General features: G+C 43.4%; 6 protein-coding genes across 6 annotated transcripts; 2 read left to right on the top strand and 4 right to left on the bottom strand.

Moving 5' to 3' along the window:
• Positions 1-944: 944 nt before the first annotated feature.
• BDB00DRAFT_783257 (protein-tyrosine phosphatase-like protein) lies at positions 945-3,938 on the top strand (the record flags this gene model as incomplete). The annotated part of the gene is made up of 4 exons (XM_053120366.1): positions 945-1,491; positions 2,170-2,907; positions 2,994-3,301; positions 3,375-3,938. 4 exons carry the CDS (start codon positions 945-947, stop codon positions 3,936-3,938), a joined length of 2,157 nt encoding a protein of 718 aa, XP_052985431.1.
• A 560-nt stretch (positions 3,939-4,498) lies between these two features.
• On the bottom strand, positions 4,499-5,405 carry BDB00DRAFT_753740 (ubiquitin-conjugating enzyme E2 N; the record flags this gene model as incomplete). The annotated part of the gene is made up of 5 exons (XM_053118712.1): positions 4,499-4,533; positions 4,632-4,772; positions 4,907-5,038; positions 5,128-5,242; positions 5,379-5,405. The coding sequence occupies 5 exons, from the start codon at positions 5,403-5,405 to the stop codon at positions 4,499-4,501; spliced, it is 450 nt and encodes a 149-aa protein (XP_052985430.1).
• Positions 5,406-10,180: 4,775 nt separating this feature from the next.
• Positions 10,181-11,540, bottom strand: BDB00DRAFT_948886 (uncharacterized protein; the record flags this gene model as incomplete). Its single annotated transcript, XM_053129560.1, has 3 exons — positions 10,181-10,590; positions 10,675-10,983; positions 11,083-11,540. The coding sequence occupies 3 exons, from the start codon at positions 11,538-11,540 to the stop codon at positions 10,302-10,304; spliced, it is 1,056 nt and encodes a 351-aa protein (XP_052985429.1). The 3' UTR covers positions 10,181-10,301.
• A 259-nt stretch (positions 11,541-11,799) lies between these two features.
• BDB00DRAFT_221334 (uncharacterized protein) lies at positions 11,800-13,535 on the top strand. Its single transcript, XM_053116524.1, has 4 exons — positions 11,800-11,885; positions 12,013-12,621; positions 12,734-13,042; positions 13,139-13,535. The coding sequence occupies exons 2-4, from the start codon at positions 12,185-12,187 to the stop codon at positions 13,431-13,433; spliced, it is 1,041 nt and encodes a 346-aa protein (XP_052985428.1). The 5' UTR covers positions 11,800-11,885; positions 12,013-12,184; the 3' UTR covers positions 13,434-13,535.
• Positions 13,535-15,288, bottom strand: BDB00DRAFT_221315 (uncharacterized protein). The gene is made up of 4 exons (XM_053116523.1): positions 15,101-15,288; positions 14,406-15,040; positions 14,021-14,332; positions 13,535-13,925 (listed from the first exon to the last, which is right to left on the bottom strand). Exons 2-4 carry the CDS (start codon positions 14,915-14,917, stop codon positions 13,637-13,639), a joined length of 1,113 nt encoding a protein of 370 aa, XP_052985427.1. The 5' UTR covers positions 14,918-15,040; positions 15,101-15,288; the 3' UTR covers positions 13,535-13,636.
• A 371-nt stretch (positions 15,289-15,659) lies between these two features.
• Positions 15,660-16,859, bottom strand: BDB00DRAFT_783252 (uncharacterized protein; the record flags this gene model as incomplete). Its single annotated transcript, XM_053120365.1, has 3 exons — positions 15,660-15,948; positions 16,040-16,348; positions 16,411-16,859. The coding sequence occupies 3 exons, from the start codon at positions 16,857-16,859 to the stop codon at positions 15,660-15,662; spliced, it is 1,047 nt and encodes a 348-aa protein (XP_052985426.1).
• Positions 16,860-18,796: the final 1,937 nt, after the last annotated feature.

Genomic DNA, 18,796 nt, shown 5'->3' with positions numbered 1-18,796 from the left:
CAGCAGCAGCAGCTGTTTATGCAAATGTCAAGGTCGATGTTTGGTTTCGCACATGATCTGTAACGGCCTACGGTCTTTCTGTTTATTGGTGGACGCCTGGTTGGCCATTTCACATTTGGGGGTGAGAGCAAAGGACTTGGAGAGAGTGAGTGTTGAGCGAGGAGACAGAAAGGAGGGTGGGGGGGGGAAGAGAGAGAGAGTGTGTGTGTCCTTTACAGACAGAGAGGGCCGAGAACTGTGACGCCTTTTTTGGAAGCTTCCAAACCTTTTTTTTTTTTTTCGAGTTCCACCATACACGCACATCCCCTTTCTGTAAATCCTGTTCCTCTTCTTCTTCTACTTCCTTCTTCCTTTCTTCCTGCTGTGCTCTCTTTTTCCCTCTTACTCTCTTCCTGTGCAAGCGGTCTCCCCGGGCCCATACTTCTCTCGCTTCCATGATTGAGTGTCCGAGCACTCCCAACGCACTCCACCCCTCCGCTGCTTCGGCCAATACTGCTGCTGCTGCTGCTGCTGCTGCTACCGGCGATTCCTACTTCACTCCACGAACAACCATGCCGCCGTCACTTGGGCCAGCCCATCAACAGCAAGAGGATCATGACAGCGCACAGCTGCAACTTCAACTGCAAGAGGATCATGACAGCGCACAGCTGCAACTTCAACTGCAGCAACAACAACAACAACAACAACAACAACAGCAGGAGCAGCAGCAGCAGCAGCAGTTGGCAGCTCCAACGCCGTATTTCACAGCACCTCGATCGCCGCTTTCGCAACACCAAGAATTTTTCAACGCGATCCAAAACAGATACAACTCAACCAGTCCGTTTGCTGATGATTCAAAACAACTCCAGCAACCCTATCCACAGAAACAGCAGCAGCAACAACAACAGCAGCCACCACAATTACAGCAACAGTACAACCATCCACCTCCGCCTAAACTACTGGCAATGGGAAGCTTAGCTGCTCGAAGAAAACAGAGTGCCGCTGCTGCTGCCGCTGCTGCTGCAAGCACTGCAAACAGTAGCAGTAATAGTAAACCACCTATTGCTCCCGGCACAGCTGCTGCTGCCGCCGGTGGAGCTGCTACCAACGCAACCAGTACCCTATTTCCACCAGAAGTGGCCAATCGTCTGCATGCATTCACGTCTGAGGAAATCAACCAGCTCTTGGACAACAACATTACCCAACCGCATTCATTGCTTCTCATTGACATTCGCTCATTTGTACACTATTCCCATTTGCATATCCACAGCGCAATCAACGTGTCGATACCCAACACCATTCTAAAACGACCGTCATTCACCCTCGACAAAGTTTCCGAGGTTATTGTTTCAGACCAGCAACGCGAGGCCTGGCGACGCTGGCCACAGTTTGCTCATATCATCTTGTACGACCAGGCGTCTGAGGCCCTGCAGGAAAGTCACAATGCCATCACGTATTTGTGCATCAAATTCCATCAAGCCAACTACCAAGGCACTCTGGGCTATCTGAAAGGTATTCCACTCATTCCACCCCGCAGCTCTTTGATATACTTTTCCTCTTTCTTTCGCCCATTCGTGGGTGTGTTTGTGAGTGAGTAATGTTGTGAGCCTACGCAGCAGCTACAGCAACAGAGGGAAAAGAGATGGGAGGAGAACAGGGAAAAAAAGGAATAGGGTGCGGGTGGGGTGGGGGTCAGGAAAGGCGCGAGGGTGCATACGCGAGACAGAGACAGAGAGAGATTAAGGCGATCTTTGGTCAAATCGAGTAATTTCGTGGTGTTTTTATTTGCACACGTCATTTTTCATACGTGCAGAATATTCATGAAAAGGGGAGCGTGTGGGCGGGGGGGGGTGATGGATGAAAGAAGAGAAAGAGAAGCAGAGGCGGAGGAGAGGTGTCTTGGGTAGGTCGATATGAAAAGAGGGGCTTGTCTGTAGTCTGTACAAAAGAGTCAATCAAGCCGAAAGGGGGAAAGAAGGGCTGTATGCGTGTGTGGATTGAAAACTGATATCTCGAGGGGGCCTCAATGCTGAGACTCATACTCACACCCACACTCGCGCACATCTTTACCACGTCGTTGATCGATCCCGATCGATTGCATCTATCGCACACGCAGTACACACAACCAACAAGAACGTATAAATACTTACCGTCTTTGTCTTTTGTCTTCTTCTTTACCTTGTCATGTAGGCGGGATGAGCTCATTCAGCGCAAAGTACCCTAGCCGATGCGCCAATGCGCCTGTCACGAACAATTCGCGTTCCAAAGGACTGAATCTGGGCATGGCTACGATGGCTGGTCCGATGACTCCCGGTCTCTCTGGCTTACCTTCCTCGCCTGCTACGGCCCTGACCCTTTCTTCGCTGGCAAATGGAGCCAGTAGCGATGTATCATCCTTGCAGCAGACATCTGCAACAACAACAGCAGCAGCAGCATCACCCACAACCACCACATCACGCAAACGAGGCCCAGGCCTCCATCTCGGCAGTCTTCCACCATCTGCTGCGCCTGGCCCCTTCACTGCGCCTACTGTTGGACTCAACAACCAGCAATTCAACCCATTCTTTTCCAACATTCGACAAAACATGGAGCTCAGTCATGGAAGTATCAAGGAGCGGTTTCCTATCCGCCTGCCGCCTTCGTCCAGCTGTCAGGTCGACATGGCCACCGGTCGCGTAACCAAGCGACAATTACGGCAAGGATTATCTGCTGTGCCTTCATGGCTCCGTGACATGTTCAGCTCGAACGACGGTCCGAGAAAACTGGCAGAGCTCTATGAGATCATTGAGCGAACCGAGCAGCGTCGGCTGCAGAGTGTCATGGCTCACCACTCAAAGGCCACAAGCAATCTGGCCGAGCATCCGTTCAGTATTGTCGCCGGTATTGAGATGGGTGCCTTGAACCGATATACCAACATCTGGCCCTTTGGTAAGTAGCCGTAACATGGAGTCGATGGCGAGGCCTTTCTCAAAAGGGCGAAAAAGGAGGACAAAGTGATTGATTCTGTCTTGTAGAATACACGCGAGTCAAACTCAAGACATGCTCTTCCGGATCAACGGGCTACATCAACGCTAGCTTCATCGAGTACATTGATTGTGATCCTGCCACTATTGCTTCACCGTCGTCGTCATTGGGTTCAGTTGTGCCAAACTTACGGAGCTTGACCGAGCAACGCAAGACATCGCCCACAGGGCGCCAGTATCGTCGTTACATTTCCACGCAAGGTCCTTTACCCGCCACATTTGGCGATTTTTGGACAGTGGTTTGGGAGCAAGAGACCCGTGTCATTGTCATGTTGACCAAAGAAGAGGAAATGAACCGAGTAAGTGCCTTTCTCATTTAATTAAAGCCCATGAAAAATATTTAGCTGATATGCGATTCGGTTGGCTTCTCAGATCAAGTGCCATCGTTACTGGCCTTCGTCCGTAGGCGAATCCGTAACGTATGGTCCCATCAAATTGACCTTCGTCTCTGAGACAACCCATGCGGCATCCTCACCCCAAGGCTCGACGGACGACCAGACGCTCATCCGCGAATTCACGATTGAAAAGGACCAGGAAAAGCGGACAGTGCACCACATCCAGTACATGGGATGGATGGACTTTGGCGTGCCGGATAATCCTATCGGTACATTGGAACTAGTCAAGCTAGCGGACGATATCCAGACGAAATGGGACCATGAGGGAGAAGGTAGCAAGAAGGCTGGGCCGATGATTGTCCATTGCTCAGCAGGATGCGGTCGCGCAGGTGCATTTTGTGCCATAGACACTGTGATCCATCGGTTACGGTCGCTGTCTTGCTTAGACAGACTCAGCGAGGCGGAGCGGTCAGGACAATTGGATGTCATGTATCAGACCGTTGCAAAGTTCCGGGAGCAACGCGTTAGCATGGTGCAGACGTTGCGGCAGTTTGTGTTTTGTTACGAAGCAATCCTATGGTGGATTCTGGGCTATGGTTGAACCAAACAATCAATAGCAGACGCTCTCTTCAATTCTAGTCACTTACTCATCGATTCACGCACACCACACACACACAGACACAGACACAGACACAGACACACATATCTAAATTGCATTACAATTTGCGTTTTTCTATTTTTCTCTTTTACTCGCTTCTTTCTTTCTTACCACGGCACTCCCTTTGCTCTCCTCCACCCTAACCTCGTAGCAACAACAACACTATCATTAACTGTTACCATCCCATCCATCTTGTCCTCAAGAGAGTCGCCGCTCCTCTTTTGTTCTTTCATTTTCTCGTTATTCTACCTTTGATGTTCAACTGGTTTCCATGTGCTTTTTACTTTTTTTTTCCACTTCAAAATAGGATGGGGAGGAGAGCGCGTTTTTTTATTATTTTTTCTTCTTCTACATGAAAAAAAAAGTTTGGATAAAGAAGAGCAACGCAAGATCATGCGCACATTCTACACAGTGAGCAGCGACAGTTTCTTTCTCCACGTTGAGATAGTTTGAGATGCGCGTAAAAAAAAGGGTGGGGAGGACATGCAATGGGAATATTTGATTTAATGTTGTGCGTACATTCTCGTCCACTCTCGTGCTACATACAACACAGTCGACTTAGTACATATGCATAATCACATCTAGACCACACCTTCCTCACAGTCCAATTCTCTTCAGTGATATAATTCATCTTACCCGTAGCAATAGCAGCCTCGTCGTTTTCCTTCCAATGCTGTGCCACATCGTTTGCAAGCGGATCGTCTGGGTTAGGAGCAGACAACAATGCCTGGATCGACAATAAAACCGTTCGAATTTGAAGTGCAGGAGACCATTTATCTATTTGTCATATTATCGTATCAGTAGCCCATTAAACACTCAAAGCAACTTCTCTCTTCTCATCAAATGCAAAGCACCTTTCTCCCAACTTATACACAACTCTTTCCAATTCCATTTACAAACATACTATATACCTTTGAGAATATCCAAGCAAATTCGACCAAGCTTATCAATGTTGGGATGGTAGATCTTGGTCAAGAAACGAACTTTGGGAGGTGCCATTGGGTAATCTTCCGGCAGGAACAACTCCAGTCGAAACACACCCCCTAATAACAGAATTGCCCGTGGTTTACATCAATAATCGGTTCAAGAAAAACCGTACTCACTTTTTCCGGATTTCGTCGCTTGTGTTTACCTTCAAATGGAGATTGCGTAGGTCCGGCGATAATAACATCAAAGTAACGCAAGTTGTCTTCATGGGGCGTAGCGCTAATGCCAGGTGCTGGCTCGGCTAGTAAACGCTCGGTTTCCTAAAAAGAATTAAAAAAAAGGGTTGTTCGTTAATATTTGAGATAAACATCTCGGTTATTTGGTAACAATTAAAGTCATTTCTGAAATAAAAAAATAAAGGAGAAAGGAGGGAAAGAGGTGGGGAAAAAGACTCACCTTGATAATTCGTTTTGGAAGTGACATTGGATGGAGAAGTGACGACGTAATAACGAGAGAAGGGGAGAACGTATATTTTTTTTTTGTTACCTAAAGGAGTTCTTTTGAGTTGTGTCTCACACCCAGCACATCTTTTTCAAGTTACGACAAGCGAAATCGCATAGAACGTTCTGTTTGACTTCCACTTTGTCACCTCACATAAACCAATCCTCGAGCCATTTACTCAAGTCGCTTATAAGTCAAAAGGCTATGCTTAGTAAAAGGGATGCATTATGAGTTATTAGCTGCAATCCATGTGCCGTTGTATTGGACTATATGCAATAAAAGAGTGAGTGCTCCTTCCATTTTTTCAAAGGTACTTCTGATCATATCTAGATCAGAAGACCGTGCTCTGCTGTTCATCCGCATTCTGTTCCAAGGCTCGCCGTAGTGTGCCATCCAATCAGATGCACCATCGACCAAATGCTGCAGGGTGGGCTACTAGTAGTGCTGTATTTTACAACGGCTGCAACAATGCAGTTACATTTATAATACTGTTATCATTCTCTTCTGCTCAACCATGGAAGTCGAAAAGTGAGTGAATCTAGACACCATCGCTGTAAACTCTTTCTAAGTAAATCAAGCTATACGTAAAAGGTAAAAGGCCTTTGCAAAACTTTTCTATTTGATTAGGTACATCGTTCTTTTCCTTAGTTTTTGATGAGATAAAGACAGCAATAGTAACGACACGTATCGTGAACTACATGCATTACATGTACATCACATCGTTATATGTAAGATATATATATGTGCTACACATACAATGTGTGATGTACTGTTTTGACCGTAATTCCGCAACTTTAACGACCTGCTTTCCAACTAAAGTTTCACGCATGAAAGTTTTCATGACATGCAAAAATTGATCGACGCTGTCCAGTATACAGTGGAGATACATAGTGTCGTTAGTTGCTAAGCATGGTCCGTGATTGTCGCACAGACCACACCCGTGTCCCTTTCTTCATGTCTGGTCTACATTAGCTTGCTCTTAAAATGCATGCAATCATAATAATATAGGCGTAATAACCAGCACGATCATATTATGTGCAACAGGCTTCGTTTCAATGATGTATTATGTAAGCAATAAGTTCAGTTACTTAATCAAGGGAAAAAAACCTAGCATTTTGTCAACATAATTACTAATTACCAAAAAGAAATATTGAATACTGATACTAGGTAGTGTCACTATTATTTCTTACAAAATTCTATTTTGACCAAGGAACTGAAATAATCGCTACATAATACTATCACTACTACTACAGATCAGAGCTAGATTCTCAATTTAAGCTTGACTTTCTTCTGTTATGCTTCATCACAAAAAAAAACCGTGACAAATACGGTTTTGTTTTTTCGACCCCAATTTGAATGTTAACTGCTGCTCCTGAAGATGAGCAACAATATCCGGCAGTCACTACATGTCATAATTGATGTGCTTCTTTCGCGCACATCACAAACCGGGTGACACGAACTTGGTGGTTATCGCTATCATTTTTGTCTACGGGTGTATTGGCCAAGGAGGCGCAATCGTCATAGATATCTTCCCATTTCCAAATGAGTTCTTAGTATTGATCCTACATAGAAACCACTCTCGTCATGACCACCAGTTGATAATTCCTGATAAGCGTGCTCCAATCCCTCAAGAAATCCATACGTCTGTTATATATCATATCATATATAGAGGGAAAGAGGGAACAGTTTGGAATAGCGAGTTTAAGAACGGTTGCATGAAACAATTAGAAAAAGTTATTTTATAGAAGTTGGGGCTACTTACTCTTGGACAATGCATGGATCTCGGTTCCGTCCTCCTGATCTTGTTCGTATGTAGAAAATCATAAATTGCAGCGATTGCTGCCTCTAACTGGTCCTCCATACGGTTCTCGTAATAAACGATGGAGGGTTTTCAGGCCAAGTGCTTAGGCTCATTCAAAAAAATGGACATCTCTTTTACATCTAAAGATAATGAACACGGAATAGTAGCCAACAACAAGTGATAGCAAATAAAACATACCAGTTAATCAAATATCACAGACGCACATTTAAACATGACGGTACAACAATATTAAAGAAACCGTATCACTTACTCTGCATACGGGTCGATGACGTGCTATAATAATGAGTACATGTTGAAGAAGAGGAAAACAGTAAATATATTATGTCAGAACAAAAAAGAATAAGAAAAACAATCCATTTATATACAGTAGGGGAAGTGTGTTTGGGACGGAGGGGTTCTCTTATACCCCGATTTTCTCGTACTTGTTCTTCTTTATCTTCTTCGTCTTCTCTGGACGTATCCCGCTGGCGTTTACCGAGGACAGGAAAGATCGGGGATCCTTGCTGTTCCATATAGTGAACGACGATGCCTGTCCGTGCTGCTGCTGCTCCAAACGACCCGTGATCTGTTTGAGCACACCAATAATTTCCTAGTGTGTTGGTGACGATGGAGGAGCAGATGAAGATGACGACGATGTCTTTTGGTCTTGTCGTGCACGATATGCAATGTTCCTGACGGCTTTATTCAGCACTTGTTCGTCCTCCGGGGGTGCTGCACCGGTAGATGACTGGGCAGTTGGCTCTTCCGTTTGAGTAGAAGCTTGTCGTGGCTGTCCTCCTGCATGATAGCCACTGCCACTGCCACTACCACTACCACGACCTCGTCCTCGTCCACCAGCTGAGCTGGCCCTGTGCTGGGTGTGGGTCTGGATGTGGGTTTCTATTGTTGTTTCCGCTGCCGATGCTGTACACTCTGCTGTGCTTCCTCAATGGACACGTCAGGCTCTATTCCTTGAATGCGTCTACTTCTCCGCGACATCTTGCTGATAAGAATGGGTTTCGGTTGCTGGTTGAGTAAAACCAAAGAGAATGGGGTGGGTGGCGTTGGTGGTAGTGGGTGAAGTGAAGGGCAGTTGACATCTTGCTTTGCCAAGACACTATTTATACTATGTGAGACTGACGGCTATTCTGTTGCTGGTAGCGATAGCTGCTTGCTTATTGTGTTCTGGAAGCAGGAGCAATGGGCACTTTTGCCTTCTTTGTTTCAATTTCCAACCGCTTGATTTTATGCCAACTGAGGAACGCTTTTTTTTGCCCTTCATTGTTCTTTGCTATGTGATGATAGAAATTTTTCCTTTCATGCCTTTTCCTTCATTTCCACGAGTTCGTATATCTTCTGTGTTAAATGGAACTATATTTATCGATTCCTTTACTTCAACTAGTTTGTTTACATACACACCATATCATCATTGCAAAATGCAGACAAAAACCACACACCGTTCATTATTTAGAAAAAGAAGTTTCTAAAGCTTCCCCAAAAGGACAGCGAATTTGAATAATAATAACAAGAATATACTGCAGTTTATTGAGCGGTGATTGTTTGTTTAAGGGTCACATCATAATAACCATTTCGCGATACTAAATTTTGTCTTGGGGCAAAATATTGTAAGGATGTTTTCCATATATACCTAAAATAAGCTGTTGCACCAGGCATTCCCAGTGCTCCTAGAAAGTAGGTCACTGACAAACCGGACGTTTTGATGTCGTTGCGAAGCTCGTCTTGCTAATATTACTAGCAAAAGCGGAGGAAACTAATGTAAAATCTTCGAGTACACCTAAAGTCGTGTCATGACAACATCTCCTTGCACAAAACTCGGATTATTCGACTTGATAACAACACATATAGCTTAACCAGTATTTGGCTCACTCAACGCGAAAGGTAAACTAACGAATTTTGTCGCTCAAATAAACTCCCTCGGATAAAGGTGCGCCCCAGTCAATCTTGACTCGCTAATAGTCAAGTGCTCATTTGCCACAGGATAGCCTGTTGGACGCTTGCGATAAGTAATTTGCGTTTTTGTTATCCAGATAGGCATGGTGGTGTGTATTTACATTAATAAAAGAGATGTGGGTCGATAAAAAATACATACTATGATGCGCGCCTTTTTTTATAGTTAAAGGTTCTGATCACGGCGATACTAATAGTTATAAACTGTAACTGTAGATTTTGTTTTTTGGGTTTCCCATAGATACCTGTATACAGGTAAGTATTGGTATGTGGGGCCTGAGGAAGTACTCTATAGAAATCGGAGCAAAAGAAGGCATAATAATTGTGTTATCTTCATCATGCGCCTCACGATCAAGGAAGAACAAGGAACTGGCTACACGCTTATAGGCATGTTAGGTAGAACACATTGTGCTTCAAAAAAGGTATACGCGGCGGAGCTAGACCTCCCAAGTTCACGGGAGATCATTTACGAGTATCAATAGCAAAGAGCTGTCCATCCGAAAGATACAAAATTGCCGTTTGTAACCTTTCGGACACCTAAAACGACCTTCCAAGACCCTGCAAGGTCTCAAAAGGCCCAACGGTAATTTGAGATTTTGATTGCTATTTTCTCTTCAATCAAACAGTAGCAGCGTCGACATACATCACGTATTCTGGAAAAGCGAAATAAACAGAACTATCTATGAAAACATGTATACGCTACATATCATACTGTCTCATATACTGCGAATAAAGCAAAAAGAATGCTGATTGGAGATGTCATTTCAATCGCGAGGCTGAAGTTCTATTTTGAGCTTTTGTACTCACCCTGAAATTAGAAAACTTACCGTTTCCCTTAGATTCTGCATGAATTGTGCAACTTGAACTGATAAAGAAAAAGCTTCTTGACAGTTTCATGCAGCACCGTGATCAACGGCGAAAAAAGTACAAATGATGGCCTCTGTTTTGACACAAAAAAAATAGATCAAATGTTTTTGGATTTTTGAGTCTTGAAAGGAATTTTTGATAAACAAATACTAGTCTGCACAAACGCTACCGAATAGGTTTTTTTTCGCTATACAATCCATTATGTAGAATGGATACTATCATTACAATAAAAAGGTATCAATTTACAGATCGGCAACCTTGACAACTTGCTTGCCAAAGTTGTCACCACGCAGCACATCAACCATAGCCTGAGGGGTCTGTTCAATGCCGTTTGCGACGGTCTCACGATACTTGATCTTGCCTTCCAACAACCACTTGGTCATATCCTTGCGGAAAGGCTCCTTCATCTCCACGGAGTCACCGACAATGAATCCTTCGATACGCAAACGCTTGGCAACAACCTGCATCAAGTTATGGATACCTTCGGGCTTCTCACGGTTGTATTGCGAGATCATACCACAAGCAACAATTCTATACAATGACACGCGTTTAATTATGACTTTGTTCCGATTTTACTCGCTGCCAAAAAGTTAACCATAAAAAATGTTATCCTACCTGCCAAACTGGTTGCAGTTGGTGATGACAGCTTCAAGCATCTGACCACCAACATTTTCAAAGTAGATGTCGATTCCGTTAGGGCAGACTTCGCGCAGCTTCTCGGTCAAGTTATCAACCTTCTTGTAGTTGAATGCGGCATCGAAACCGATCTCCTTGAGGTAAGCGACCTTGTCATCGGAGCCTGCAGAGCCGACAACGTGCAGACCCAAGGTCTTACCAATCTGGCCGACCAATTGACCAACGGCACCGGAAGCAGCAGAGACGTAGAGTGTCTCCCCCTTCTTGGGAGCACCGAACTTGAGAAGGCTACACGAAATTAAAGTTGAACCACGGGTATAAGGAAGTTTTCAAAATTTTACAAGCTTAGCTCTTGCACTAACAGCATTGAAAAATCAGAAGACTCACCCAACGTAAGCGGTCATACCAGGCATGGCAAGGACGCCAACATAGTTGGTAATGGGTAAACCGGTTTCCTTGGGCTCGTTGCGGACTTCAAACATGGGCTCCATTCCCTTGGAAATGACAGAGTATTCAGCAAAGATACCACAGCCAGTCTTGCCGTAGACGAGATCGCCTTCCTTGAAGTTGGCGTTGTTTGACTTGACAACAACGTTCATGGTGTCGCCAGTCATAGGCTTGCCAAGAGGGAAAGCAGGCGAGTACGACTTGATGGAGGCGTCTCTCATACGGCCACGCATGTAAGGATCGACGGAGAGCGTGAGAAGCTTGAGAATGAACTGGCCTTCCTCCAAAGGAGCAGTGAGGTCGATGGTGGAGTCTTGCACGGTGATGTGTTCACCTGGAACGGGGTAGGTGGTAGGGACCTTGGAGAAGATAACTTGTTTGTTGGGGGTAGCAGGCATGGTGTATTGTCGTGTGCGTGTACGTGAGTGATGCAACTGGGAAGAGAGCTGTTGGGAGAAGCGGAAGGTCAATTAGCCTACTATTTGTAACCTTTTTTCCCACTTTCCCACCAAAGTCCGATTTCAGTCCGCATAATTGTTCCTTCAGCTCCTTGATGCTACCATATTAGTAATCGAGCGCGTCGTCTTTCGATGCCGTTCTTCGATATTCCTGCTTGCCTGGCTTAAAATATTGAAATAAATCCTATTGTAAGTATGATGGTGTCAGCGTGAGAAGTAAAAGGGAAACAAATCATGCCGTCAAAAAGCTGGACTTTAGGATCGGTCAAAATTACGATAATCGATGTATGTTACGCAGCATTATTAGTAGTAGTAGTCTATAGCTACTGTCAAGTTACAGGCAGACGTCGATTAGACAATCTCTTCGCTGCTGCAAAACTAAAAGATTTCCGCGTTGTATTATTAATTCAAGCATCCAAAAACACTTGGTCAGCAGAATCCAATGCACGCATTTCGCAATCCGCAACACAGCTGCTGCAAAAACGTGCCTAAAACAAAGAATTGCTGTTTATTCAACAGAATCCCCAGCTACGTCGGAGTAACCAATTCTAGCGCTCTCTTTCTGCTTTTGCAAACTTTTCCATATGGTCACCAACAACACGCAAATTCTCTTCCAACAAGTGCCAGGTAAAACCTATGTGCCTGGTCAGGATCTTGCTGCTGCCCAGTCTACCATAGACCTACATGCTCCTTTGCAGGAAGGCGAATTTATTCTGAAAAATCTCGTGCTCTCCGTTGATCCTTATATGCGTCTCTATATGGCAACTGGCGCTCTGCAGCCTGGAAACATCATGGCTGGTAACACGATGAGTGTCGTGCTCCGATCCAACAACCCGGATTTCCAAAAGGACGACCTAGTATACGGTTTGATTGCCAAGGGCCGCTTCGAACAGTATTCTCTTGTTACGGCCGAATATGCAAAGATCGCATACCAGGTGCGAAACCAGCCTAAACAAACCGGTCTGCCGCTCTCGAACTATGTTGGCGTATTAGGCATGGCAGGGATGACGGCGTATGCAGGGTATGCTCAAAGAAAGTCGATAACGCACATGCCATAATGAAATAAGCCAGGTGATGTTCCACAGGAAGTTTGCTAACGTTATTGTAATTTGATGCGGATGTGATATATATAGTCTGCTCAAGGTAGGAAAGCCAGTTGCCGGTGAGACCATCCTCATTTCTGCTGCATCTGGCGCAGTTGGCCAGTTAGTGGGTCAAATGGCCAAGAATCTAGGACTTCGCGTTGTGGGATCGGCAGGCTCGGATGCCAAGATCAGATACCTCGTTGACGAACTTGGATTTGATGGCGCGTTCAACTACAAGACAGATGACATTGATGCGAAGCTTACCGAGCTTTGCCCTAAGGGTATCGATATCTACTTTGACAATGTGGGCGGCCTAATGCTGGAAAAAGCCATCGATCATGCAAACCACTTTGCGAGGTAATTGATAATCACTCACGTTGTTTGCGCACAAATTGCTTGGGAAACGATTACAAATACTGAAACTCTGGGGTCACCGCATCGACCAATGATTAGAATCCCTGTATGTGGTGCCATCACCCAATACGACGACTTGAAGACCGGCTACCCGGTTAGCAACTTGCATCAAATCATGTCCAAAGCTATCACCATCCAAGGCTTCCATTTTACTCAATATGTTGACGAACTCGAGACTGAATTTCTCGACAACGTCGCCAAGTGGCTCAAGGATGGTTCTATCAAATATGCCGAAACAGTATCTAACGGAATCGAGACTATGCCTCAAGCGCTGTTGGATGTGTTGAACGGCAAGACATTTGGTAAAGGAATAGTTAAAGTTGCAGATTTGTAATTATATTCTGTATGCACCTTATCTTTCTTTCCTCATCAATTGTATGCTTCACGATCATTCCAAATTCCATTCAACAAATTTTTACAGGCGTATGTATAACAGACAGTAACTGGAAGCTGATTTGTTATCCAAAAAAACAGCGATAATTTTTTTTAATATATAGGTGTACGAAAGAGAAATAAATAAAAGTTTGCTTCTAATAATTAGAAATCGGCCACCTTAACAAGCTGTTTACCGATGCTTTTTCCACGGAGCATATCAACCAATGCTTGAGGCGTTAGCTCAATACCGTCAAAAATAGTCTCATGATATTTGATTTTGCCTTCCAACAACCACTTCGTCACATCATTGCGGAAAGACTCGAACATGTCTAGTGATTCAAAGACAACGAAACCTTCGAACCGCAGCCGTTTAGAAATAATCATTATAAGATTATCCACATGTTCCGGTTCTTGACCATTGTATTGTGAAATCATACCACAGCCAATAATTCTGTGTCATATATAAGAGATGGGGGCGAAGAAAAATGAATATTTTGTGTTTGTTTACTGTGCCAGATAAAGGAAACGAAGATATACATGCGTTACCTGCCATGGTTGTTGAAATTGTTGATTGCTGCTTCGAGCATTTTCCCACCGACATTATCAAAGTAGATATCAATACCGTTCGGACATAACTCCTTCAGTTTCTCGGTGTAGGTATGCGCCGTCTTGTAATTGAATGCAGCATCGAAACCAAGTTCTTCCACAAGGAACTTTGTTTTTATATCTGATCCGGCAGAGCCAACAACGCGTAAACCAAGCACTTTACCGATCTGACCAACTAATTGGCCAATAGCTCCAGCGGCAGCAGAAACATAGAGCGTCTCTCCCTTTTTAGGAGCTCCATATTTTAAAAGGCTAAAATTAAGCATGTGTTACACAAAAGGCTGCAGGGTCTTGGTTTTTTGAATCATAAATAGTAAATACGTACCCGACATAGCCGGTTAAACCCGTAATAGCAAGTGCACCAAGGTAGTTTGTAATGGGGAGTCCAGTACTCTTCGGCCCATTCTCCACTTCATACATAGGCTCCATCTCCTTTGAAATAACCGCATATTGTGCAAAAATTCCACAAGCGGTCTTACCGTGCACCAGGTCTCCCTCTTTATACTTGATATTGTTTGATTTGAGGACTACGTTCATGGTATCACCAGTCATCGGTTCATTCAAAATGAATTCGGATGTATATCCTTGGCTGGATGCGTCTCGCATACGATTACGCATATAGGGATCGACAGAGAGCGCGAGAAGCTTGATAAGAAACTGGCCTTCCTCCAAAGGAGCGTCAAGGTCAATGCTGGAGTCTTGCACGCAGATGTGCTCACCCGCGACAGGATAATCAGTGGGAACCTTGGAGAAAATGACTTGCTTGTTGAGAGTAGGCATTTCAAATATTGCTTGGCTGAATAAAAGAGAAGGTACGAAGCCGTAAACGTGAAACATTTGTATTCCTTTATATATGCATTTTCGCCAATATTGAATTCGGTCCGCGAGGCTGTGTCTGTACCACTATAGATACATGATGTGCTAGCACGAAAAGCGTGCCGGTAGACAGTAATAAAGCTACTACTTTACAATCAGCCCCTACGTCTTGCAAAAGCTTTTATTTTATCTCACAGGACTTACGTTTGTTACAAATATCCGTTTCTGGCAACAGATCGCTGGGCATGTCACTGTTTCAAAACCGAAGGTTGACTATACTTTGTTCCCTTACGACCATTGGGATTACACTTTCACTTACCCTGCAGTACCTGATTAGGAATAGAGCATGTTATAATTTTAGTCTATGTTATTATGATGCTCTTGAACTGATATATAACCCGAGATTATACTCTTCTTGCTTGTCATAACGGTAAGCATTTGTCAAAGCTAATGCGTGACATCAGCAAAGCATTATGAATATGCATTCAATGCCTAGTTCCTAAAAAAGAACCCTTAACATTATATAAGTGCATTTTTTCTTTATCAATTTTGCCCTGTATATTATAAGTTGATAGTTCTCGTACCGGCTTCTTTACCGTAAGTGTAACACATAATGTAATACAGCCGCTCGCTGAATTCTTAAACTTCAAAGAGAAGAAAAGAGCATGTAACATTTTGCAGAGGTAGGACCATATAAATGTAATTTTCTGTGTTTATATTGTAATATAGCTTAAACAATTGAGCAAAATAATTGAATTATATTTTACAGATCGGCTACTTTGACAACCTGTTTGCCGAAATTATTACCAATCAACATATCGTACATAGCTTGAGGAGTTTGTTCAATACCGATAGCAACTGTCTCACGGTACTTGAACTTGTCTTCCAACACCCATTTGGTCATATCCTTGCGGAACGCCTCTTCCATTTCAGTTTCGTCGCTGAAAATGAAGCCTTCCATACGCAAACGCTTGCCAACAACCAGCATCAGGTTGTGAATACCTTCAGGCCGCTCACGATTGTATTGAGAAATCATACCACAAGCAATGATTCTAAACACACAAACAGATATATCAATATGTTTGGTTTCTTAAACCATCTGTCGTATTTGCATGCATTCAATGAGAATGAAGTTATCTGTACCTGCCAAACAAATTGCAGTTGTTGAGTACAGCTTCGAGCATCTGACCACCAACGTTCTCAAAGTAGATATCAATTCCTTTGGGGCAGACTTCGCGAAGCTTCTCAGTCAAGTCATCAGCTGTCTTGTAGTTGAATGCAGCATCGAAACCAATCTCCTTTAGGTAGGCCACCTTGTCATCTGAGCCTGCCGAGCCCACAACGTAAAGACCCAAAGTCTTACTGATCTGGCCGACCAACTGACCGACGGCACCGGAAGCGGCAGAGATGTAGATCGTCTCACCCTTTTTGGGAGCACCATACTTGAAAAGACTAGAATAGAGAAAATGGTAAATCTTCAAATTTTGGTGAAGTCATACCAGCAGAAAATTTACCCAACGTAAGCTGTCATGCCAGGCATGCCCAGTGCGCCGACATAATTTGTTAGAGGAATTCCAGTTTTTTTCGGATCATTGCGAACCACATAAAGTGCTTCTGTCTCCTTGGTGACGAGGATATACTCTTGGAAGGACCCCATGCCACCATACACAAGATCACCTTCCTTGAACTTGTTATTATTAGACTTGAGCACTACGCTCATACTGCCACCGTTCATTGGTTCGCCGAGGGTGAATGCGGGAAAATACGATTTAACTGAAGAGTCTCTCATGCGACCACGCATGTAAGGATCGACCGAAAGTACGAGAAGCTTGAGAATGAACTGGCTTTCGCCCAAGGGTGCATCAAGATCGATTGACGACGTTTGCACAGTAATATGCTCGCCAGATAGAGGGTACGTCGTTGGGATTTTGGAGAAAATAACTTGCTTATTTGGCGAGGGCATGGTTTTTATTATACTGTGAGAAGAAAGCAAAGAAATGGAAAAAGCGATGCACATTACCCATTAAATATACATAGTATAACGCAAAATTCCGAAAGCATTTAGCTTTTAACTTTCAGTAGTAGGGATGCTTTTCCTGACGTTCGAGTGTATTACATACAAAGACTAGTCGTAGTCGAGTTGTTGGTCCGGTGTAAATTGCTGCCGTTTCCGCTACTACACCTAGTTTACCGCTTTTGCGCCGTTAAGATAAGGCTGATACAATGTCATATATGCTCTTGAAAAATAAATGATAGCGGCTTAAGACATCTTTGTGTTTTGTTGTATTTGTCTATATTCACAGTTCATCAAGTTTTTTTGGTAAGTGTTATGTATTAGTTGTTTTAGGACCCGCTAAATCCCACGACTTGGTTTGAACCAACATGATAGTACAAAAGTCTGGGAACAGGGCTTGCATGAATGCTTTTTGTCCATGACATGTGATTTTTGACTACAATAGGCGAAACAATCTTGGATAGCGAGGCGATTGAAAGCCAAAACGCGAAAACTTTTGAGAGATACATGACTGTATACTGCTTATAAATATTACAAGTGATTCGAAAAGCATTAAAAAATATGAGAGCTAACATGGCAAGGCGCTAAAATAGCTTGCTGAAAAATTGGTATAAATATTCAGCAGAATTTTGTGGCATAGTAATATAATACTTTGAGTATTAGCTATTAACTTTAATCTTCGATCTTCAAAGGTGTTGCGTCAACATCTCCTTCGCCAATATATCGAGTTTCTACTAGAAAACAATTGTAATGATTCTTTAAAACTTGTATATTTTACTATTGTACGAGACCGGAAAAGATTGCAATAGTTACACTAGGTTTTCGTCGACACTTTTCGGAATAGATTAGTCATCATAGTTGGTACCGCCAGTGGAAGGAAGGCTATTTACGGCAGAGCCAGAAAAGGACGGTCCAAATGATTCGGAATATAACATAGATCTCGTTTTCATCCCAAATCATGATGAATAAAATATTGTTGATGAAATCAATCTCGTTGATGCGCGAAATTCGGGCCATGGATTCAATCAGTTAAGAGAGTATTTGAACAAGGTATCTAAATAAAAATGTAATCAATACGAGTGCGAGTATTGCTACTGGTGAACACGGTTTTACGCTCTCATAACTCATAACATACCAAGACCATCATTAATCATCTTGAATTCTTCCATAATTTTCTTTAGTGATATCCTAATAATCATAAGAGATTCTTCTTTTCCATGATTGTCATAGCGCGCGCGCTTTCTCTCTCCCTCTCTTACATCAAGAGGAGTAATTATGGAAAACAAGGCTAGAGGGCGATATCGTTCGGAATGTTTATTTCCAACTGAGTCGTTAGTACGGTATTCGCACATAGGGAACTGTTGCCTGAGATGTTGGTAAATTATATGAGGGAATTGTGCTTGGACGGTAAATTTCGGAGGAGGTAGCAGTCGAGCAATCATCTGCTCATGAAGAACAGTACAGAAAATGTATACAGTATTACCATGTACTATAATACATATAGAGAGTTGGTAGTTTTCAACCATTATCTTGAGCTATACATATAACAGCCAGGGTCATTTCTGATATGCATTCCACGAAATTCTCGAGTTAATCGATCATCCATTGTGACGAAGATCACAGCTAGCATTACCACCGACACCGTCGTATGATCCGCTGGCCAGACCATTCCATTTCGACAATTCAGAAGCATAGTGATAATTTGATGACATTCTATCCTCCAATGTATAATGATTCGTCGTCAGTATTTACGTAGGTTGAAGTTGGGTTGCGAAGGATGCGTAAATGTAAAGTAGAAGTTTGTTGAAACAACCCCTCTACAGTTATAGCATGTCAAATGAGAATACTGTCAAGGACAGGTAATGCACAAATTCTTTTTTATCACC

This window comes from Zychaea mexicana (assembly GCF_025766255.1).
Source record: "Zychaea mexicana strain RSA 1403 chromosome Unknown BDB00scaffold_2, whole genome shotgun sequence".
Classification (NCBI taxonomy): Eukaryota; Fungi; Mucoromycota; class Mucoromycetes; order Mucorales; family Lichtheimiaceae; genus Zychaea; species Zychaea mexicana.
This window is presented reverse-complemented; position numbering and strand designations above follow the sequence as displayed.